This window comes from Numida meleagris, chromosome 14 (assembly GCF_002078875.1).
Source record: "Numida meleagris isolate 19003 breed g44 Domestic line chromosome 14, NumMel1.0, whole genome shotgun sequence".
Classification (NCBI taxonomy): Eukaryota; Metazoa; Chordata; class Aves; order Galliformes; family Numididae; genus Numida; species Numida meleagris.
Genome location: NC_034422.1, coordinates 11,524,355 through 11,542,373, shown reverse-complemented (window position 1 = coordinate 11,542,373; position 18,019 = coordinate 11,524,355). Strand labels below are relative to the sequence as shown.

The window sequence follows — 18,019 nt, the reverse complement described above, 5'->3', positions numbered from 1 at the left end:
CCAGCTGTCAAGTCCCCAGAGAAACCTGCAACCCCCTCAAAAGAGGAGGCCAAGTCCCCAGCTGTCAAGTCCCCAGAGAAACCTGCAGCCCCCTCAAAAGAGGAGGCCAAGACCCCAGCTGTCAAGTCCCCAGAGAAACCTGTGTCTCCCTCAAAAGAGGAGGCCAAGTCCCCAGCTGTCAAGTCCCCAGAGAAACCCACACCCCCCTCAAAAGAGGAGGCCAAGACCCCAGCCGTCAAGTCCCCAGAGAAACCTGTGTCTCCCTCAAAAGAGGAGGCCAAGTCCCCAGCTGTCAAGTCCCCAGAAAAAGCCAAATCTCCAGTGAAGGAGGAAGCCAAGTCCCCACAGAAGGAAGTGGCCCCAGCCAAGGAGCCTGTCCCCTCCCCTCCAAAGGAGCCAAAAGCCCCTGCAAAGGAAGAGCAGCGCAAGGAGGAGAAGGCTCCCCCCAAGCCTGCAGCAGAGGGCAGGAAGGATGAGGCTCCCAAGAAGGATGCCCCAGCCAAGGCGGAGGAGAAGCCCAAAGAGAAGGTGGCAGCTGGGCCAGAGCCTCCAGCCCCACAGGTGAAGGAGACCAAGGCCGCCTCCAAACCTACTGAAGAAGGGAAAGCTGAGAAGGATTCTCAGCCAAAACCTCAGCAGGAGGCCGGCAAAGCGGCTGGGAAGGAGCCAGAGAAACCGAAGTCTGAGGAAAAGGTGGAGGAACCAAAGAAGGAGAAGGTGGAAGACCCCAAATCAAAACCCAAAGATGACTCCAAAGCCAGTAAAGAGCCTCCCAAAGCTGAGAAGCCCCCCAGCAAGGAGGGCAAAGCCCCAGAGCCGGCACCCGCTGCGGGAAAGAAATGAGCGGAGCTCCTCTGGGAGCTGGAGCTGCTCCGCTCCCCTCCGAAGGGTGAGACGGGGACGGTCCCCACCCCGGGTCCCCCCCAGCCAGGCCTTACCTTAGCAATATGTTTGTGAGAGACACAGCCCCTCGCTGCCCCACGCCAGTGGTATGTTCCGATCGCTTCAGTAGCAGAATGTGATATACGCAGAGCGCCACATTTAAACACTTGAATTATAACGAGGAGAACAGATCCCGGGGGAACCGACTGCCCTTCTCCAATAAGTGCATTTATTTATTGTATGTGCAATCGATGGACAAGTGCAACTCAGAGCTCTAGCTGCTTGGGACGCGTGCCGCGGGCTGGCTGGCTGAGTCCTTCCCTCGCTGGGTGACGAGCGTCCCTCTGGGCAGTGACCCCGGCTGTAGCTGGCTTTGGGGGAAGAGGTTAGGCACTGCAGGAATGCTCACGGAAATACAAAGTGCACTAGGAAACTCGAGTCCACTGTCAATTGCTTATGTGCAATAACCAAATAAAGTGCTTACAGAGACACACTGGCTCTCGCTGTCATTGCTTGGTGGAGGGGGGAGGAGGTGAAGGGATGCGGGGAAGGTTTGTGCCACGGCTGCTGGGCTCTGTCGTGCCGGGCTGGGGCACACAGAGGGTGACACGGGGCTTTCCAAAGCATGTGGCAGTCCTTCACCTCTCTGCCTGCAGAGGAAAGCTCACAGGCGGGCATGAAGGGCTGCATGTCCTGCACGGGGGATGGAAACAGGGCCAGTCCTCACCACACTCCACAGAGGCAGTTTTTAAATTCCTTCTCTTTTTAAATCACAGCTCCCCAAGGACTGGCAGCGCCTGGATTAACCCAAGCACTGCAGCACAGCCCTGCACTGCAGCACCACGCCTGCGGTGCCTGCACGAGAGGGGAAAAGGCTCCATGTGCCTTCCCCAGGGGTTGCTTTGGCACAAAGTGCCCCCGGTGGAGAAGCAGGAGGGATAGCAACCGTGAGATGGGCGTGGAGCCCCAGCTCTGCCACCGGGGCTGTGGGACAGGACCCGCAGCAGGGAGCTGCGAGGGATGGAGGGGGGCAGAGCCCAGAGCTCCAACCTCCTGCTGTGTTCCGGGGTTTGTGCCGAGTCAGCTGGCAGGCTGGGGCTGCAGTGCAGGAAGGGCTATTTTTAGCCAGCTCAGTTCCATGTTACCAAGGACCTGCGGTGGGAGGGAGGAAAGAAGGCAGGCAGGGCCCCAGGGAGGGGGGACAGGGCTTGTTCCAGCCCCCACGGGTCACAGAAGCATAGAATAGCCCAGAAGGGAAGGGATCCACAAGGATCAAGGTCCCCACACCCCAGCCATCTGCACACACACACATTTCCTTCAATTCAGCGTTTAATCCTTTTGGCTACAAAACCTCAAACAAGACCCAAAACATCATAAAAGAAACTGAAATGGTGGGAAGGGAACACTTCTCTCCATGGATAGGATGAGGCTAGTTCCCAGAGCCATGCCCAGGCAGGGGAGCCCAGCAGGACTCAGCGGTGGCTGAAGAATCCCTGAGGGTAGTTGAACTTGAATGGCTTCAAGCGCATGGGGCCCCTGGAAGAGAAGAAGAGGGACAGGTTGGCCCACAGGGGTCTGCTCCCATCCCAGCAGGCCCGAAGTGCTGGTAGGTACAAGCCCAGCACACCCACAGCAAAGGACAGGTCCTGGCACGCTGCTCGACTGTGCAAGGCTGACCCTCACAAGGCAGCACAAGGAAAGGCTTAAAAGTGCCTGTCTGTCACCAGGTGCATGGACAGCAATGGCAGCAGGGTCCCTTGCCAGCACTCAGCTCACTGCCTGCATGGACAGCACAGCCCCAGGCTCTCACCTGACCAGGCGCAGGCACATCTTCTCCTGAGGGAACTCCTTGGGCCCCTCCACGGTGGTGTCATGGGGCTCAGTCTCCAGGTAGACATCTAGCACCATGCAGAGGCGCTGCAGTTGGTTGGTGAGGAGCTGGTAGCCCGGTTTGGGCCCCCACAGCTCCTTGTAGCACACGTTGACTTCACTCTCCATAGCCTGGCAGAGGCAAAGGGATCAATGTGTTGCAAGTTTGGTCTTCTGCTCTTCCCAGCCACCAGTCTATCCCTTACCAAGGGCACAGAATCACTGGGAACATCCCCAAATGCTTACCCGAATGTTGTCATCGTTGCTGCCGGTTCGCTCTCCTTTCCAGTTCAGGCAGAGGCTGAAGATGGGTGGCAGAGCAGAGTAACCGGGATTCAGGACCACAGCAGCCTGGAGCTTAGCTGGAAGGCAAGGAAGAAACATCACCCACAGCCCAGGGAGCCTCCCTGGTGTAGGGGATTCAAGCAGCTGCTAACTATTTGCCATTGCCAGGAACACCTACCTGTTCCCCTCTCTATGAGGGCCATGTAATAGAGGTGGGTGTCTTCAGCCAGCCCAGCCTCCAGCACGTCTTTAGTGTAGGGCAGTTCCTGCAAGGGGAGATGACAAGGAGTGTGCAGCTGCTGGCTCCGTGGCGCAGCATGGGAGCTGCAGGGGATGCAGCCTCACACTCAGCACCTACCGCGTAATCTTCGAAGGGAATGGCACTCCACTTCACCAGGCGTGAGACGATCTTGGTAGGGAAGAGATGCTGGCACTCGCTGGACACTGGCACCACGCCATGCTCTGGAACCAAGCACAAGGCTGAGCAGGGCAGGCTGGGGATGAGCTCTCTGCCTGCCCTGCAGGTGACAGCCATACTGGGACCTGGGGACATTCTTTTTCCTTCTGACAACTTTATCAGGCACCCAGCAGCAGCCTCAAGTGCAATCCTGCTGGCACTCACCGCCTCGCAGCACGTGCCTGGCCTGCTCAAGGGGCACTTGGCATGCTTGGGCATCCCATTCTCCTATCACCACAGCCTGAATCAACTCCCAGTGCCAGGATGGCTGGCCCCAAAGCGGTCCTGGACATTGAGAGGGGGCACAGCCACCTTCTCCCACCCCAAACACGGCAACCTCACAGTCCTGACACCACAGAGTAGAGGAACAGTGGCGGTGCAGACCCGTAACAGTCCCTCAAGGTGACATCGCTCAGGCAGTGCTCCTGGGCAAGAAGATCCTGCCACTGCACTCCCTCCCCAGGCACTCACCCAGGGAAGCAAACTGCTTGTGGAGAGCCAGGCGGGACTGCAGCCTCGTCCGCAGCAGCTTCATGGTCATCTCCATGTGGCTCGCGCTCAGCGAGTTGTCTGCGGTGACCGTGTGCTGTGGGCAGGAGGGAGCATCACCACCCCGCCTGGGAGCCCTGCCCCTGCCGAGGGTGCTCCATGGTTTGGGGGCGGCTGGTGCCAGCTGGAGCTCTGGACTCTCAGGGGAACAGGATGGGACACGAGCGTCCCCAGAGCCTCCCCAGAGCCCTGCCAGCTCAGCACCACGTCCTGGTGGAGAGGGGAAGGGTGAGACGTGCCTGAGGCTGATCCTTGGGAAAATGCAGGCCGCCCAGCTTCTGCACCCACACATAGGGATGCCCCAGCTCTGTCACATAATCACTCAAGGTCAGGATGCTGCAAGAACAAAGAGAAAAGGTTACATCATGAAAGAACTTTCTCCTCCACGCAGGAGCAGACACCCTCTTCTTCCACCCTCAGCCAATGCCAACAAGCCAGACACTGGCTGCACGGGGTCCACTCACCCCACTTTGTCGAACTGGAACTGGTTGGCTGGGTTGGGGGTTTTCTTCCCATGGTCTCCCGGGTACAGGCAGCTCAGGAGGGAGTCTGGGGAGAGCAGGTCACTGGCAGGAGAAGGAAGAGAGGAATCACACAACAGCCCAGGACTCACACCTCTCTGGGGCACCCACTTACAGGCTATGAGCCCAGAGACTGGGGATGGACGACCCCTAAGCTGGGTTTCACGACCACAGTGGCTTCCCCCTAGTTCTGTTCTTGAAAATCTGTCTCCTCCCTGGTTGTAAAGAAACTAGAAATCACAGTGCACCATCTCCCTGGGTTCCCAGGGAGCTGCTCAAAGGCACGCTGCGTGAACTCTGAAACCTACTGATGACAATCTGGGTATGGAAGAAACAGAAATCCCTGGCATACACAGGGCATGGTCTGGTGGCCGTTTGCCAGCCAACAAGCTAAAGCAAAATCCCTCTGCTAAAAATAATAAATTTCTTCACATCTGACCACACTCACAAGCCCCAGAAAGCACAAATGGCTGTAGAGGATCTAGGCTGGGTCACAGAAGACTCAACGAGAGACACTGCAGTGTCCCCTTAAGCAAGGACCCTGCCTTCAGGGGCCTCACCCAGGAACGAGTCAGGGCTAGGGGGACTCCTCAATGTGATTTATCTCAGCAGGAAGGACACACATCTGCCTATCATAGAGGGGTTTGAGTACCTACAGGGAAAAAGAACCCAGGAGGATTGGGAGGCCTCATGGGAACAGCCTGGGAGGCAGCACCTGCTTACGGGTATCTCAGGCCAGCCTCTCCTGCCTCCCTCTTCCTCAGCCTCCTCCTGGCCAGGGAATGCTTGCAGCTGATCTGAGCTCCTGGGGCAGGCTCCCAAAGCTGCTATTTCAGCCCGTCCTCACGCAGATCAGGCTCAAGTGGTCCCTGGGGAGCCCATGGAAAGGGAGCTGCATCGCTGGTACTAAGTGCAAGGTGACCTGCAGAGCAAGCAGGTGAAAGGAGCTGCCAGGTAAAGGCTGCAGGAGGGAGGAAAGCAGTTTGGCTGCAAGATGGTGACCAAAGGCACCAAGCAGGAGAGGTTCCTCTCCAGCTCCCCCAAAGATGTTCCCAACCTGCCCTGCCCCTGGTTTTACCATGGGGGATGTGGCAGATGAAGAGGAGGAGGATGCCTGCAGCTTGGCAGGGCTCCCAGAAAGGCCATGCTGCTGACAGAGAGAACACTGATGGCAGGGGAGATCTGCAAGGTGAAAGCATTCCTCACACAGAGGTGAAGAGGCTCGTTAGGGCCTCCTTACCATTAAAGGAGGAACCAGGATGCTGCTCGGACACTACAACTCTGCACAAAGGTACCTATGATGCCCCAGGTAAGGGGGAAAGAGGGACTGCAGATAAAACCTCGCTTACAGTGCTCACAGAGCTGGGGAGGAGCTCACAGGGCATGGAGGGCTGTTAGCAAGCAGCTCAGCAGGGGGACATTGCCACCACACACCACCTCCAGTGTTGTATTGCTCTGCTTAAGGGACACTGAGCAGAGCTGGGCAGGATATCAGGGCAGGGTGACTGTCATGAGCTCTGGGCTCAGAATAGGACCCCCACACAGCTCAGGGCTCTCCTCACCCAGCACTGATGGCAGTTGTCAGCTCAGCAGCAGTGGTCACCTTGGTCTTCACCGTCATGATATTGAGGTTCATCAAGTAGTAGAAGGTCAGGTGAAGCACATTCTCATCTGTGCCAGCAAAGAAAGAGAAACATGGCCTTACGCTCTGGCTTGGAGCACTCAGTACTCAGAGCTTTCTGCAGGGGATACACACTCTTCTGCTCCTGCTAGGACAACAAGGAACAGGGCAGAAATGCAACATAACCAGTGCACTATAACCTCACCACCAGGCACTGTCAGGCCCAAGACCCTACCACAAAAGAGAAAAGCTCTTAAGTGGAGGAACGAGGCTGCAAAGCAAGGTGATCCCACCTTGTGGGCTAGATAAGTGCATGGGGGTGGCAGCAAGCTGCAGCCTCTGGCAGAGCTGCCAGATCCCCTTGTTCAGCCCCCTTGGAAGGCCACGCGCATCCCTGGGCAGTGGGGACAGCAGAACCTCCTCTGGACACTGCTCTCTGCTGCCCTGTCAGGACCCTTCACACTCCAAGCACTGAGCTGTGGCCAGGTTGCTCCTCGTCCTGCTGTCACAACCCTCTGTGCCCAGGGCCACCAGCACCAGCTTACCTTTGCACTTCAGGTCAATGGTGACAGACAGCGGGTGCCGCTTGAGCATCTCCTTGCGCTTGTCATCCAGCTGCACACCCAGGGTGGGCCTGCGTCGCTTCTGGGGGGAGTGGAATGGAGCTGTCAGCCCTGTGCCTGCACTCCTCTCTCGCTGCCCTTTCCTTCCCTGCCCACCACCCCAAGTCCCAGTCTCTCCCTGCTGGACTCCAGCCTCCCTGAATGGAAACTATTTATACAAAGTGGAGCAGCTCCAGCAGGAGAGCTGCAGGGCGGACAGTGCTGCGGATGGGATGCGAGCACAGCAGGTTTGTACTCCAGTGCTGCTGTGCTCTGGACATAAATTGGAAATTCAGCCCCTTTCCTCCCAGTCAACACAAACAGGGTGCCCAGCTGTTCGGCTGAGGCCAGGTCTCCCTCTTCTCTGGACACAGCCAGATTCAACGACAATGCACTTCCACACGCGCTGCCAGCGTCCAAAGATGAATGCACAGACCTATCCAGGCCCAGAAGCCCCAGCACCTTTCAGTTTGCCAGTGCAAATGGATTTGCCCACACCACACTGCGCTGGGAGAGGCCCCTTACCGTGGTCTGCTCCTCCTCCATGTCAGAATCGCTCTCATCATCTATGCAAAGAGAGAAGGGTAAGCAAGTGCTATGGTAAGGGGGTTTCCCCAAACCCAGCAGGGCCACCAAGCCCTCCCTCTGAGACCACAGCTCTCCCAGAAGTCATCCTAATTCCTAGAGTAGGGACGTAGCAGGATGCAGGCAAACAGGGATGTGACACTCTGCTCAAGAGCGTCACGTCCCTCAGTACTAGGAGTCACTGCAACAGATAAGGGGCCATGAACACCTCTCAGGAATGATTTAGGGATGAGGGTGATCAGCTGCCAGGGTTTTTATCCAGCATCTTCATGTCAGCATCCACCCTGGAACAAAACCCCTCTGGCTGCAGCAACACCATCCCACTTACCCTGTGAGTCCTCAGGTGGCTTGTACAGGGCTTTGGCTTCCTCTACACTGCCTTCAATGGCCACAGCAAGCTTCTTATCTACAGAGGAAACATGAAAACAAAGCCATGAACCCCGCTTCTGTGTGAGAAAAACGGTAAAAGCTATGGTGCAAGCTGCCAAGGCTGGAGCTTGGCAGGCTACAACACCAAAAGCACATTCCCATATGGTTTATACTAAGCTTACAGGAAGAAAGACAGGTTGCAGCCCTGCCCCAAAAAGCTCCTGCTCCATTGCTGCACAAGACAGAGCCCCACTGAGCTCTAACAAGTGGTCAGCAGGAAGAGGTAGCTGTCAGTAGGGCCTTGCAGGGCTACCATGGGGCTGGATCTCCTGGATCTCAGAATGGGGTCTGAGGAGGCAAAACATTGAGATCCAAAGGACTGCTGCTGGAAGCCATAAAAACCAAATTCTTAATCAAGAACCAAGCGGGGCTGGAATTCATCTAGCACGAAGACAAAGCAAGGAGCTGTCAGGGTTGCAGGTACCCATGCACAGAGATCAGTTTAGGGCAAGAAACCCCAGTCTTGCTGAACAGTGAGACTGCAGCTCTCACGTAATCCCGGAGATACAGACAGCCAGAAGGACCCTGAGCCCTGCTGGGAAATCCTGACAGAGAGGAACTGGCTACACAGAGCACCTCCAGCAGAACTCAAAACACAAAGCTGGCCAAGCGGATGGATGCTTTCAGGTGAGTTGTGGGTCAATGCCTCTGCAGAGGCAGCAGAGACCCCGTGTCTGGCTCCAGAGTCACCAACACCCACGGGTGGCACAAACTGCCATCCACATCATAGCAGCTCTCAGAAGGCAAGCAGCCATTCCAGCCAACCTTGATGCTGAGGTGGGAAGCCAGCTTTCCAAGCAGTTCTTCCAGCAAAGGAAGCTGAGCAAACAAGGTTTCAAATGCTGCTGCCTCAGTGTGCTGGCCCTGGTGCCATCCTGCTGCTCTGGGCTCAGCAGAATGCAGCAGCAGGGCAGACTCGATGAACCACGCCAACCAATTCTCCCCAGGGTAGTGCTTTCTGCAGGCAGAGTGAAATCTGGCCCACGAGGGGAGCGTGGCCCCTCCTCCCGTAGCATTCCTGAGGACCCCTTGTGCTCACCGCAGGCCTGACCGTAGGCACTGGCTTGAACAAAAAGAACGTAGAGAGGCGGTGGCAGGTGTCGGGCTGTCTCGTACTGCTTGTGTGCCTGGTCGAATGGCATGAAGAGGTACTCCTGGACAGGCAGGGAGGCCTGGAGGAACAGAAGGGACAGCCTTCAGGACTAGGGACAGAATAGATTCCCACATTCCCCTACCCACCACCCCCCACTCCCACACCCTGAAGCTAGTGGAAGACTGGAAGCGGCTGAGCTGCTGCAGTGCGGTGTGAAATGCAGGGGATGGTCACAGCAAGCCCGCAGCGGGGCTGGCAGCTCACTGCTGGAAAACTTTTGGGTTTGAAAATAACCCAGTTCCTTCTCCTGCTCTTCCCTCCCAAGGCGATCACAAGGGGCTGGAACTGCGTACTGCTCTCTGGGGAAAGGCCCATTTAATGAACTCTCCATCTGCAGCTCTGCAGGAATTGCCGCATAAACCAGGAGGCTCTGGAGAAAACCCAACAAGGCAGGGAGCAGCTCTGACACTTCTGCTCACTCTGCTGGGATCTGACACCTCCACCTTGGGATTCAAGCCTCGCTGCCATGCTGACTGGAAAGGAAAGGGCCCCAGATGCTGTCCCTCCCTAACACAATTCCTGGGGCACACCAGCTCGCTCCCAGAGGCCTTTCCATTTCCTGCAGGGCTCAGCAAGTACCTGCATAATGCTGTTGAGGCGAGGCTGGAGGCTGCTCAGATACTCCTTTTTCACTTCAATCTCCTTCAGGATCTTCTCCTTGATGGTCTGGCATTCCTTGTATCTCTCTGCCAGCCTAAGGGTGGGAACTGGGTTAGCAGCACACAGCACAGCACCACAGCCCGCCAGGGCCAGCCTGGGTCATCAGCCTCAGCTCTCCTGACCTAACAGAAGTCCCTGCAGGAACTCAGGGCTGACACAGCGACATGCAAAGAGCTCTCAATGCCAAGGACAAGTGGAGGCTGTCAAAAACTCTAACCAAGCAGGGAGGAAGTGGAAGCTCAGCTTCTACTATATAATAGCTTCAGCTATTGTACCTGGGGAAAGGGCAGCAGCCAGAGCTTCCCTCAGCAGATCTGCTCCCAAAGCAGCTGTGCTGACAGAACACAAGTGGGATCCTCCAGACCCTAGTAAGTTCCAAAGGAGGCTTCTGCACTTCGTGTCACTTCAGCTACAACTGAGATAAACTCCTGAGTCAAGGCTGAGCATGCTAACAAGTGTTCCTCCTTAAGTGGCTAGAAAGACAAGGGAAATGGAAATTCACCATGACTCTCTGAGCTCTGGATACACTTGTGTTGAGGGAGAACATACTGAGCCTCCTCACTGTTGTTCACTGCCACCTCTCACATAGCAGAGAGCTGCACAGAGCAAGCCGAGCCTTCAGGCATGCTGCCTGGGAAGCACCTGACACAAGAGAAGGAACCCTGGTCTGGAAAGCCCATGTGCACTCCTCTCCAGCCCCTGCTCCCCACTGGATGAGAACACAACACAGAAAATGTCATTGTGCTGGCTCAGCACACCCAGCAGCTTCCTACACAAAGCAGGTCTGACGTGTGGCTTTCAGACACTGCTGCTGAACTCCCTGCAACGGAGCCAGTGAGAGGAGCAAAGCCCTGTCACACCACTCACGAGGCAGCTTCTGGAACAGAGCCCAGTGCAAATCCAGCACACCACATGGTGGCAGAGCTGGGAACACCAACATGACTGCTGTGGAGGGATACCAACAGCCCTAGGAGCATTGCAAAGTGCCCACCACACTCCTGGGGCAGCTGAAAAGACTACTTCCCACCACAGTAATGAAAGGTAGTGCTCCTAAACATTGTAGGATGAGGACAGGGAATTATAAAATTTCCCACTGCTTTACTGTGCAACTGTGGGGCACACTCAGTTGAGTTTTCTTCACCTTTCACATAGCTTGTAATGAACAAGCAGTATTAAGGAGAATCTTGAAAGAAATCTCCAGGCTGAGCAGTCCTCTGCAAACTTCTGCAGCACCTCTTATTAGTCTGCCATTCTGAGCCGTGCTGCTCATGCAGCATCTACTGGCAGTTTACACTGACCTTTCTGAAAAATCTGCTGGTTGTTACAAAGAATTATGATATGTCTGTTTTTCACAAGGAGTGAATCTCCTTGCCTGGCCCTGAGTCAGCTGAGGGACCCTGGGGGTCAGATCCTGCATTAGGATGGTGCCACAAGCAGACAAACTAAGCCACCTAAATTCATTCTTTGCACCACAGCACAGCAGACAAAACAGCTATTGCTTTGCCCTACGTGGCACGTCTTGCAGAACAGGGTTCCAGATCGAAGCACATAACTGCCCATCCTTAAATATCACCGCCACGCTAGACGGAGGCCTCATTCCCTGCTGTCATGGCCCCTGAGCAGACACACTGGTCATGCCAGAAACAACAAGCTATAAAATTAGTTTTCCTCTACTGATGCCTAAGAGCCAGCGCTGATGGGCACTACCTCAAGGAGTGAGTATGTGTGGATTTATTGGGACGGCTGAAATACCTTTGCTGTCGTAACCCAAGGAGGGACTCTTCTTAACAAGGACACAGTTACACAATAAATCTGCCACTTCCTCCATAGTGACCGCTTTGAAACCTTTATCCTTGGTGTTTGCTTTGCCCAGGGGCTGTGCAGCCTGGGCTGTCTGCAGAGAGCACCACCCCACAGCTCAGAGAGGGGGGAGGCAGACCAGACCCACCTCTTGCGCTGCTCCAGTTCCCAGTCCAGGCGGGCGAGGGTCTGCTGGTGGGGTTCAGTCAGGGTGATGTCAGGTCGGCTTATTTCGGTGGGAGCCTCACTGTAAAACTCCTCCAGGCTCACCAGTTCGATCTCCTCATGCTTCGATCTGCAGAGACAGAACAGCTGGATCAGGGAAGGGTGGCAAACACACAGTCGCTCCCTCTCCTCCCCAGCCAAACTCACTTGAACTCCAGGCATTTGGTGATCTCTTTCTGTAGGTGCATCACCTCATAAAGCAAATTCTGGAGTTGCAGGTGATAGGCATCAACCTTCTGTTTTGCCTGAAACACAGACACAGCCAGTGACCACAGCAGGACAGGGCATATGCAGAGATAGATGCACATGTGGCGACCCCAGAGCTGCAAGGACTCTGGTACCATCCAGGGAGGGTAGGTTTTAAGGAATGCAAAAGTTCAGAAGGAAAAAAGACATTTTCAAGGGCTGGGAAAGCAAACACTCATCACATTACGCTGATCCTGGTGCCTTCTAGGAAGACAGCTGGGATAAGAACAAGACAGACCTGCTAAGGCACATGGGCCAGATCCCATTCTGTTTCTGTATCCTCAGTAATACAATTAAAATAAATATTGCTTAAATACTGCATAAAAATATTTCAGAAGCTCAGGTAAGAATTTTGGGACCAATCAGCAGATATTTCTCTGGCTTGCAGCACACCAGGCTGAAGACCATCTGACTCACCACTACATGAGACAGGAGAAGATGGCCCTCTTTTGTAAGCCACTGCAACTACAGCCTCCGCCTCCCTGCAGCAAGGTCTCCTAACAAACCCCGAGCACAGAAACCACCACCTGGCTGGGGTTTGGTTCTGCACACGCACACAGCCTGCAGAAACTGCAGCATCTCTGCTCTTTAAAACCCTGCCCTGTGCTCACTGCCCACTCCGTACCTCGTGGGTCTGATCTCGGCCCTTCTTCAACCGAATGTGAGCCAGCCGGTTGAGCTTCTTCAGGGTCATGAAGTGCACGCAGCTCTGAACGCGTCGCTCGTCTATCTCAGAAGCCTGAGAGGTAGGAGGGAAAAGCTTGAAGCGGCACAGACTCACCACAGAGCCTCTACTGCAGCCCACTCTTTGAGCCCTGTGCTCCTCTGCAGGGCAGTGCCGATGCTACTGGGACTCCTGTGGAGCCTTGCATTGCTGGATGCAGCTGCAGAGCCTTCTGGTATCTGCAGGGGCTGTTTCTCCCCTGGGATCCCTGATCCATCAGCACGCTTCCCAGCAGAGCCCAGCCATGCCTCAGAGGTCGGTAACTCTGAGCAATGACTGCTCAGTCAAAGACCACATGCCTCTGCTACATCATATGTAATTTTATTTCAGACAGCCTGTTCCATTTTCCTAATTTTCCCCAGAACACAGCACGGCTTCTGCTCCTTTCAGATTACATGAAAAATAACAGAACACATTAAACCAAGCACTCAGTGTTCTCCTTACGTTGTCCTTGACGCCTCTGCTCTTCAGCTCCTGGATTTCTGCCATGAGCCTCTGAAGCTCCTGGCACGTCTCTTTGTAGAGTTCATAGTCCTTGATGGGGTCCCGCAGATCCACCTCACACTCCTCACTGTAGTACCGAGCATCCTGCAAAGGGCAAAAGTACTTGCACTGCTCGCTCCTACATGTTTGCAAAAGAGGGCACTGGGAAACACACAGCTGGGGCTCAATTCTTTGCTGCATTAGTTTGAGATTTTGTGCATTGAATGACAACCCAGTAATCAATCCAGGACACAAACATCTGGAAAACAGATGCTGCCTCTTAATGTAGCTATCATAAACCCAAAGGGGTGCCTGTGCTGCTGCAGGGTGCCTAGGTTACGGCAGAACCTAGGGAGCCGACAGACCTGTCTGCCGGGAGCCGACAGAACTTCAGAACTTTACTTCGGCCAATCGAAGTGCCCTGATCCTCACGTGAGCGTTCCAAGGTAACCTAGAAACCCCGAGGGACCTTCCAGCCTTCTGCTCGCGGCCTCCCTGAACACCGCGTGTCCTCAAGGAGTCAGAAACGCAGAGGGACAGTTTCAGAGGTGCTGGGGGTTGGCTCTGACCCAGTACTGTTCAGCACAGCAATCCCGGTCACCCTTTACCTGCTCGCCGTCGGCCTTGCCCCGTTTGCCCTCCTGCGGGCCCCCATCCGTGCGGATCACCTTGGGCTTCCTCTTCTTGCTGGAGTCCGAGGACATGGCGCTGCCGGCCGAGGGCTGCGGACCGGCGGTAAGACTGTGCTGCGGGGGGCTCCCCTCAGCCGGGCCCAGGCGAGGCCTCCAGCCCTGCTACACCCCCGGAACACCGCGTCCTGTCCCTTCTCCTCCAGCTCCCCGCTCCCGACCGCCAGAACCCCCCAGGAATCACCTCCGTGCCCTCCCTACTCGATCAAGACCCCCTAGGCCCCTCTGCCTCTGGCGAAGCCCCGCACTCACCCCACCGCCCGCCTCTGCGCCCCCGGAAGTGACGTCACGGAGCACACGAGGGCGGCCCAGAGAGCGACGGTGACAGACGCCCCCTGCCGGGCAGCTCGCTCTCGGAGGACCGTGGCCAGAGACGCCGGTCTGGCGCTGCACTGGGCGTGGCCTGTACCGGAGGGGGCGTGGCCTATCCGAAGATCGCCGTGGCCTGCGCCGAGGGGGCGTGGCCTATGCCACCGCCGCGGAGCACTCGGGATGGCATGGTGCGGGCTCGCCGGGGGCATCAGGGACACCGAGGGTACAGGGGGAACTCTCGAGGGTCTCAGCGTAAGGAACACTCATGCGCGAGGGTCCCCACGTCCCCAGCGCTCTCCAGTCCCCAGACATGGACGCTGGCAATTAAATATTTAATTGATGACATCCCACAGCCCGGCGGGGACAGGCACCCGACGAGCAGCTCGTTAGCAGTAATTAAGAGCAGCCCCCAGCCCACCCCTCAGGAGGGCTTCTGAGGGTTTGCCCCCAGCACGGAGGGCCAATGGCAACATGGGGCGTGTTGTGGCACCTTGGAGGTCCCCAGAAACCAGGAGGAGCTAAGCCCAGGGGGTTGGGCTCTCACCCTCCCACCTCTCCCCTCCCCCCCCCAAGACGCCCCAAAATGGGAGAAGATGCCCCTAGCACTTCCCAGCAGAGCTGGGGCAGGCAGCACATGTCCCAGCTCACTGCAGTGGGGAGATCTTCAGGGGGATCATGATCCGTGACTCCATCGTCCGAATCAGCGGCACTGCAAAACAGAGCAGGAGCGGGGTCACCTTGCAGCTCTCACACTGGGGACAACCCCAGCCCCGTGTGCTCACCTGTGTAGTAGACATTCTCATCCCAGCCCCGCTTCCTCCATGCCGCGTTCCTGGTCTCCTCGCGGGACTGCAGGTCCTTGTAGGCTGCAGGGGGGAAACCTCGTTCCTAACTCCCCTGCAGCCCCCGGGGCACGGTGTATGGGGTTTGGGGTGCAATAGGGTGGTGTCACTGCTAGAGTGGGGTGGGTCAGACAAGCCCGCTTACCCCAGAGGTGGTGCACGACATACAGCTCCCCAATCTGCGAGAAGAAGCCGCCCACTGCCTCCTGGTTCTCCTGGCGGTATTTTATGGCCCGAGCCCTGTAAAATGGGGAGAAACACCAGTGCTGGCACAGGAGCTCCCCCCACCTCCTGCTGCTCAGCTCTAGTGTCCCCATGCTGAGAGCGGCCAAGGATTCATCTGTGCCATCACCGCAGGAACAAGGATGCAGGAGTGGGTCTGAGGGCCAGCATCACCTGGCCACATGCAGAACACCAGCTGGATACAGCAGCCACTCACCAGTTATTGCCCCACTCGATCATGGTCCCTGGCTGCAAACAAAGGAAAAAACCAACAGGGTAAGGCAGCTGCACCCCAAGCATCACCTTCTGCTTCTGCCCAGGGCCAACCCGCAGCCAGAGCACAAGTGGCCCCAAACACCCACAGCACCATACACCGCTGCACAGTCCCCAGCGTGTGCAGCAGGGCCCTGGGATCCCCTGAGTTCCAGTGCCATGCCTGGGCTGCCTGCATCCCACTGAAACACCTCGTGCCTCACCTTGAGCTTGTAGGTCCTCAGTTCATAGATATTGGGCCCCTTGCGTGGCAGGGGTTCATTCCAAAAGCTGAACTCCAGCAGCAGCTGGTTCCTGCGGGACAGCAGCATGCGGCTCCTCTCCTTGCGGAAATCCAGGTACTCCTGCGGACAGCCGAGGCTCGGGGCAAGATGATGGGAGCAGGGGCACCCCACAAGGCACCCCATTTGGCCACAGATGCAAGCAGTACCTTATTCTGCTTGAGCTTGTTCATGCAGTCCATGAGGGCCGGGTACCCACCAGAGAAGCGCCAGAGGTGCACTGGGATGGGACAGCAAGGTCTGGCAGGGGGGGAAGACACCAGGGAACCCCCCTCCCGAGTGACCAAGATTCACCCCACATCTCCTCAGGGTCACAGTCATGCGGGGATGTCTGGTTATCTGTTCCTCCAGGAGTGCAGCCCTCACCTGCCTGGTCCTGCTCCCCATACCACGTGTTCCAATTCCCAACCAGGTCGCAAGGGTAATCAGCATCTGAGTGCAGCTTGGGCAGCACCTCCTCCCTGCATGGAGTGCATGAAGTGGTTTTCTGGGGTGCTCCTGGGCAGCCCCAGATGGGAGAAAGGGGGTGGCTGGGGCTGGCAAGCAGCAGCTGTGCCTCTCTCAGCAAGAGAAGTGCTGAGTTTCTGACTCCAGAATGCTCCCAACATTCCCATTCACCCTCTCAGTCCAGCACATGGGATTCCAAAATGCACCCGACACCCCCACTTGCCCCCCCCCGCCAGCCCCTGCTGGGACACTGGGAAGTCCCCCAGCTCACGTCAGGCTGTTGTAGGCATCCAGGCATTCTGGCTTCACGTTGTGAACTGTGGGTGAAAGAGGGCAAGATGGTATGTCACACACAACAGGATGAGCGGCTGTGTGTCGGGGTGCAAGGGCCTGGGAGGGGTGTGCACCCTCTGCCTGTGGGGCCACTCACACTGGATCTTGTAGAGGTTGCTGGTCTCTTTCTTGGATAGGAGGTTGGAGTGGGCATCCTTGCGGGGATCCACCTTGTGCACAAACAGGGAGCGGAACCAGCTGCCCTCAGCATCCCGTGAGTATGCCCTGCGGGACCACGCCGTCAGCAGGGTCGGGGGGGGGGACACAATCAGGCACAATGGCTGTAGTCTGATGTGGGGGCAAAATGGGAGGCAGAGGAGGGACCTTGTTCCATTCTTAACCGAGCCCCAGGGCCGCGTGCCCCCCCACCCAGTGCTCCCCAGGGAGAGGTCTCATTCATTTCAGGGAACCTTGGGTGGCCCTGCCCAGGGACGCAGGGTGACAGAGATGACACGGAGGCAGCGCGCTCGGTCAGACCTTTGCCCGCAGAGCGGTGGGGCCTGGTAATGTATTAACGGCGCAGGGTCAGCGGCCCCGGACGCACAGCGAGGGCACAGGGTAACAGCAGGCCCTGAGCAGGGGAAGATGGGGGTGGGGGGGAGACGGGGGCTGAGACTGGGCAAGACAGGGGCCTTGGGGGCGAGATGGATTTTGGAGGGGGAGATGGGGGCTAAGGGGAAAGACTTAGGGAGCTGGAGGCCTTGTAGGGGGGAAATGGGTGCTGGGGGGTGAGGAGAGCTGAAAGAGGGAGATGAGAGCTGAGAGGGGGACCAGGGGCAGGGTGGAAATGGGGACCTGGGGGGAGGTAGGAGCTGAGGGGGAAGAGATGGGGGCTGGGTGTTTCAGGGCCTGAAGAGAAGGATGGGGCCTGAGAAGGAAACGGGGCTTCGGGGGATGATGGGGCCTGAGGGGAAGGATGGAGCCTGGGGAGATGATGGGCTCTAGGGGTTCCGGGCCGCGGGGCGGGCAGGAAGGGGCCAGGCCCCGCTCACCGCGCCCCGCTGAGGGCCCCGCAGCCGCCGCCGCCGCCTTGCAGCCGCCGCAGCAGCATCGCACCGCCTCCTGCCCGCGCCGCCGCCATCTTTCCGGGGCGGGGCGCCTCGGGGGCGTGGTTATACAGCGCCACGCCCACCTCAGGCCCCACCCCTTATTGGGCGTGGCGCCGCTCTGGCCCCGCCCTCAGAAGCTGGCGTGCAGCACGGTGATTCTGATTGGCTGCCGCGCAGCCCCGTTGGCCACGCCTTCTCGCCCACCCTCGCGCGCCTGGCTACCCACAATGCTTTCTTCCCACGGGCACAGCGAGGTCTCATTGGCCGTGCCTCCAGACGCCAGCAGCCAATCGGAGGGGTCGCTTGGAGAAGTCGATTCTTGATTGGCTGTGCTGCCTTCTTTTGCATCCCTAAGCCCTCCGCCGGCCGGCGGCGCCAGCTGCTGATTGGACCCTGCCACGAAGGGGCGGAGCCGGCCGTGGGGCGGGGCTTCCTCCGGGGCGGGCCTGCTCGGGAGCGCGGGGCGGGGCGGGGCGGGGC

At 57.4% G+C, this 18,019-nt stretch overlaps 3 protein-coding genes across 4 annotated transcripts in view; 1 reads left to right on the top strand and 2 right to left on the bottom strand.

Annotated features, from left to right (window-relative positions):
* The window catches only part of NEFH (neurofilament heavy), a 5,483-nt gene extending 4,110 nt beyond the window's left edge, over positions 1-1,373 (top strand). The window contains exon 5 of the mRNA XM_021412935.1: positions 1-1,373. This exon is cut by the window's left edge and continues 3 nt beyond it. Within this exon, the coding sequence (XP_021268610.1) occupies positions 1-843 (843 nt within the window). The 3' untranslated portion in view covers positions 844-1,373.
* THOC5 (THO complex 5) lies at positions 2,194-14,268 on the bottom strand. Of its 2 annotated transcripts, XM_021412932.1 has the most exons (20): positions 14,033-14,268; positions 13,700-13,813; positions 13,053-13,196; positions 12,510-12,623; positions 11,786-11,883; positions 11,562-11,708; positions 9,533-9,647; positions 8,840-8,972; positions 7,700-7,777; positions 7,312-7,352; positions 6,730-6,829; positions 6,126-6,234; positions 4,507-4,608; positions 4,282-4,378; positions 3,965-4,079; positions 3,395-3,498; positions 3,215-3,302; positions 2,998-3,113; positions 2,693-2,883; positions 2,194-2,418 (listed from the first exon to the last, which is right to left on the bottom strand). In XM_021412932.1, exons 2-20 carry the CDS (start codon positions 13,793-13,795, stop codon positions 2,355-2,357), a joined length of 2,052 nt encoding a protein of 683 aa, XP_021268607.1. In that variant the 5' UTR covers positions 13,796-13,813; positions 14,033-14,268; the 3' UTR covers positions 2,194-2,354. The 2 variants fall into 2 exon arrangements, with proteins under 2 accessions (XP_021268607.1, XP_021268608.1); XM_021412933.1 differs by lacking the exon at positions 13,700-13,813.
* NIPSNAP1 (nipsnap homolog 1) lies at positions 14,411-17,611 on the bottom strand. Its single transcript, XM_021412934.1, has 10 exons — positions 17,483-17,611; positions 16,588-16,715; positions 16,429-16,474; positions 16,077-16,171; positions 15,860-15,930; positions 15,633-15,773; positions 15,374-15,405; positions 15,080-15,174; positions 14,875-14,958; positions 14,411-14,801 (listed from the first exon to the last, which is right to left on the bottom strand). Exons 1-10 carry the CDS (start codon positions 17,569-17,571, stop codon positions 14,737-14,739), a joined length of 846 nt encoding a protein of 281 aa, XP_021268609.1. The 5' UTR covers positions 17,572-17,611; the 3' UTR covers positions 14,411-14,736.

Bases quoted from the DNA above. Each gene is read 5' to 3' on its own strand.
- THOC5 (XM_021412932.1), bottom strand. From the start codon at position 13,795: ATGTCCTCGGACTCCAGCAAGAAGAGGAAGCCCAAGGTGATCCGCACG. The intron at 8,973-9,532 runs GTACTTGCTGAG...CTGTTCCTCCAG, and splicing joins GCCTCAACAGCATTATGCAG to GCCTCCCTGCCTGTCCAGGA. The intron at 6,235-6,729 runs GTAAGCTGGTGC...TTGCTGGCACAG, and splicing joins CATTGACCTGAAGTGCAAAG to ATGAGAATGTGCTTCACCTG.
- NIPSNAP1 (XM_021412934.1), bottom strand. From the start codon at position 17,571: ATGGCGGCGGCGCGGGCAGGAGGCGGTGCGATGCTGCTGCGGCGGCTG. The intron at 15,406-15,632 runs GTGAGGCACGAG...CTTTGTTTGCAG, and splicing joins TGAGGACCTACAAGCTCAAG to CCAGGGACCATGATCGAGTG. The intron at 15,175-15,373 runs GTGAGTGGCTGC...CCCATTTTACAG, and splicing joins ATCGAGTGGGGCAATAACTG to GGCTCGGGCCATAAAATACC.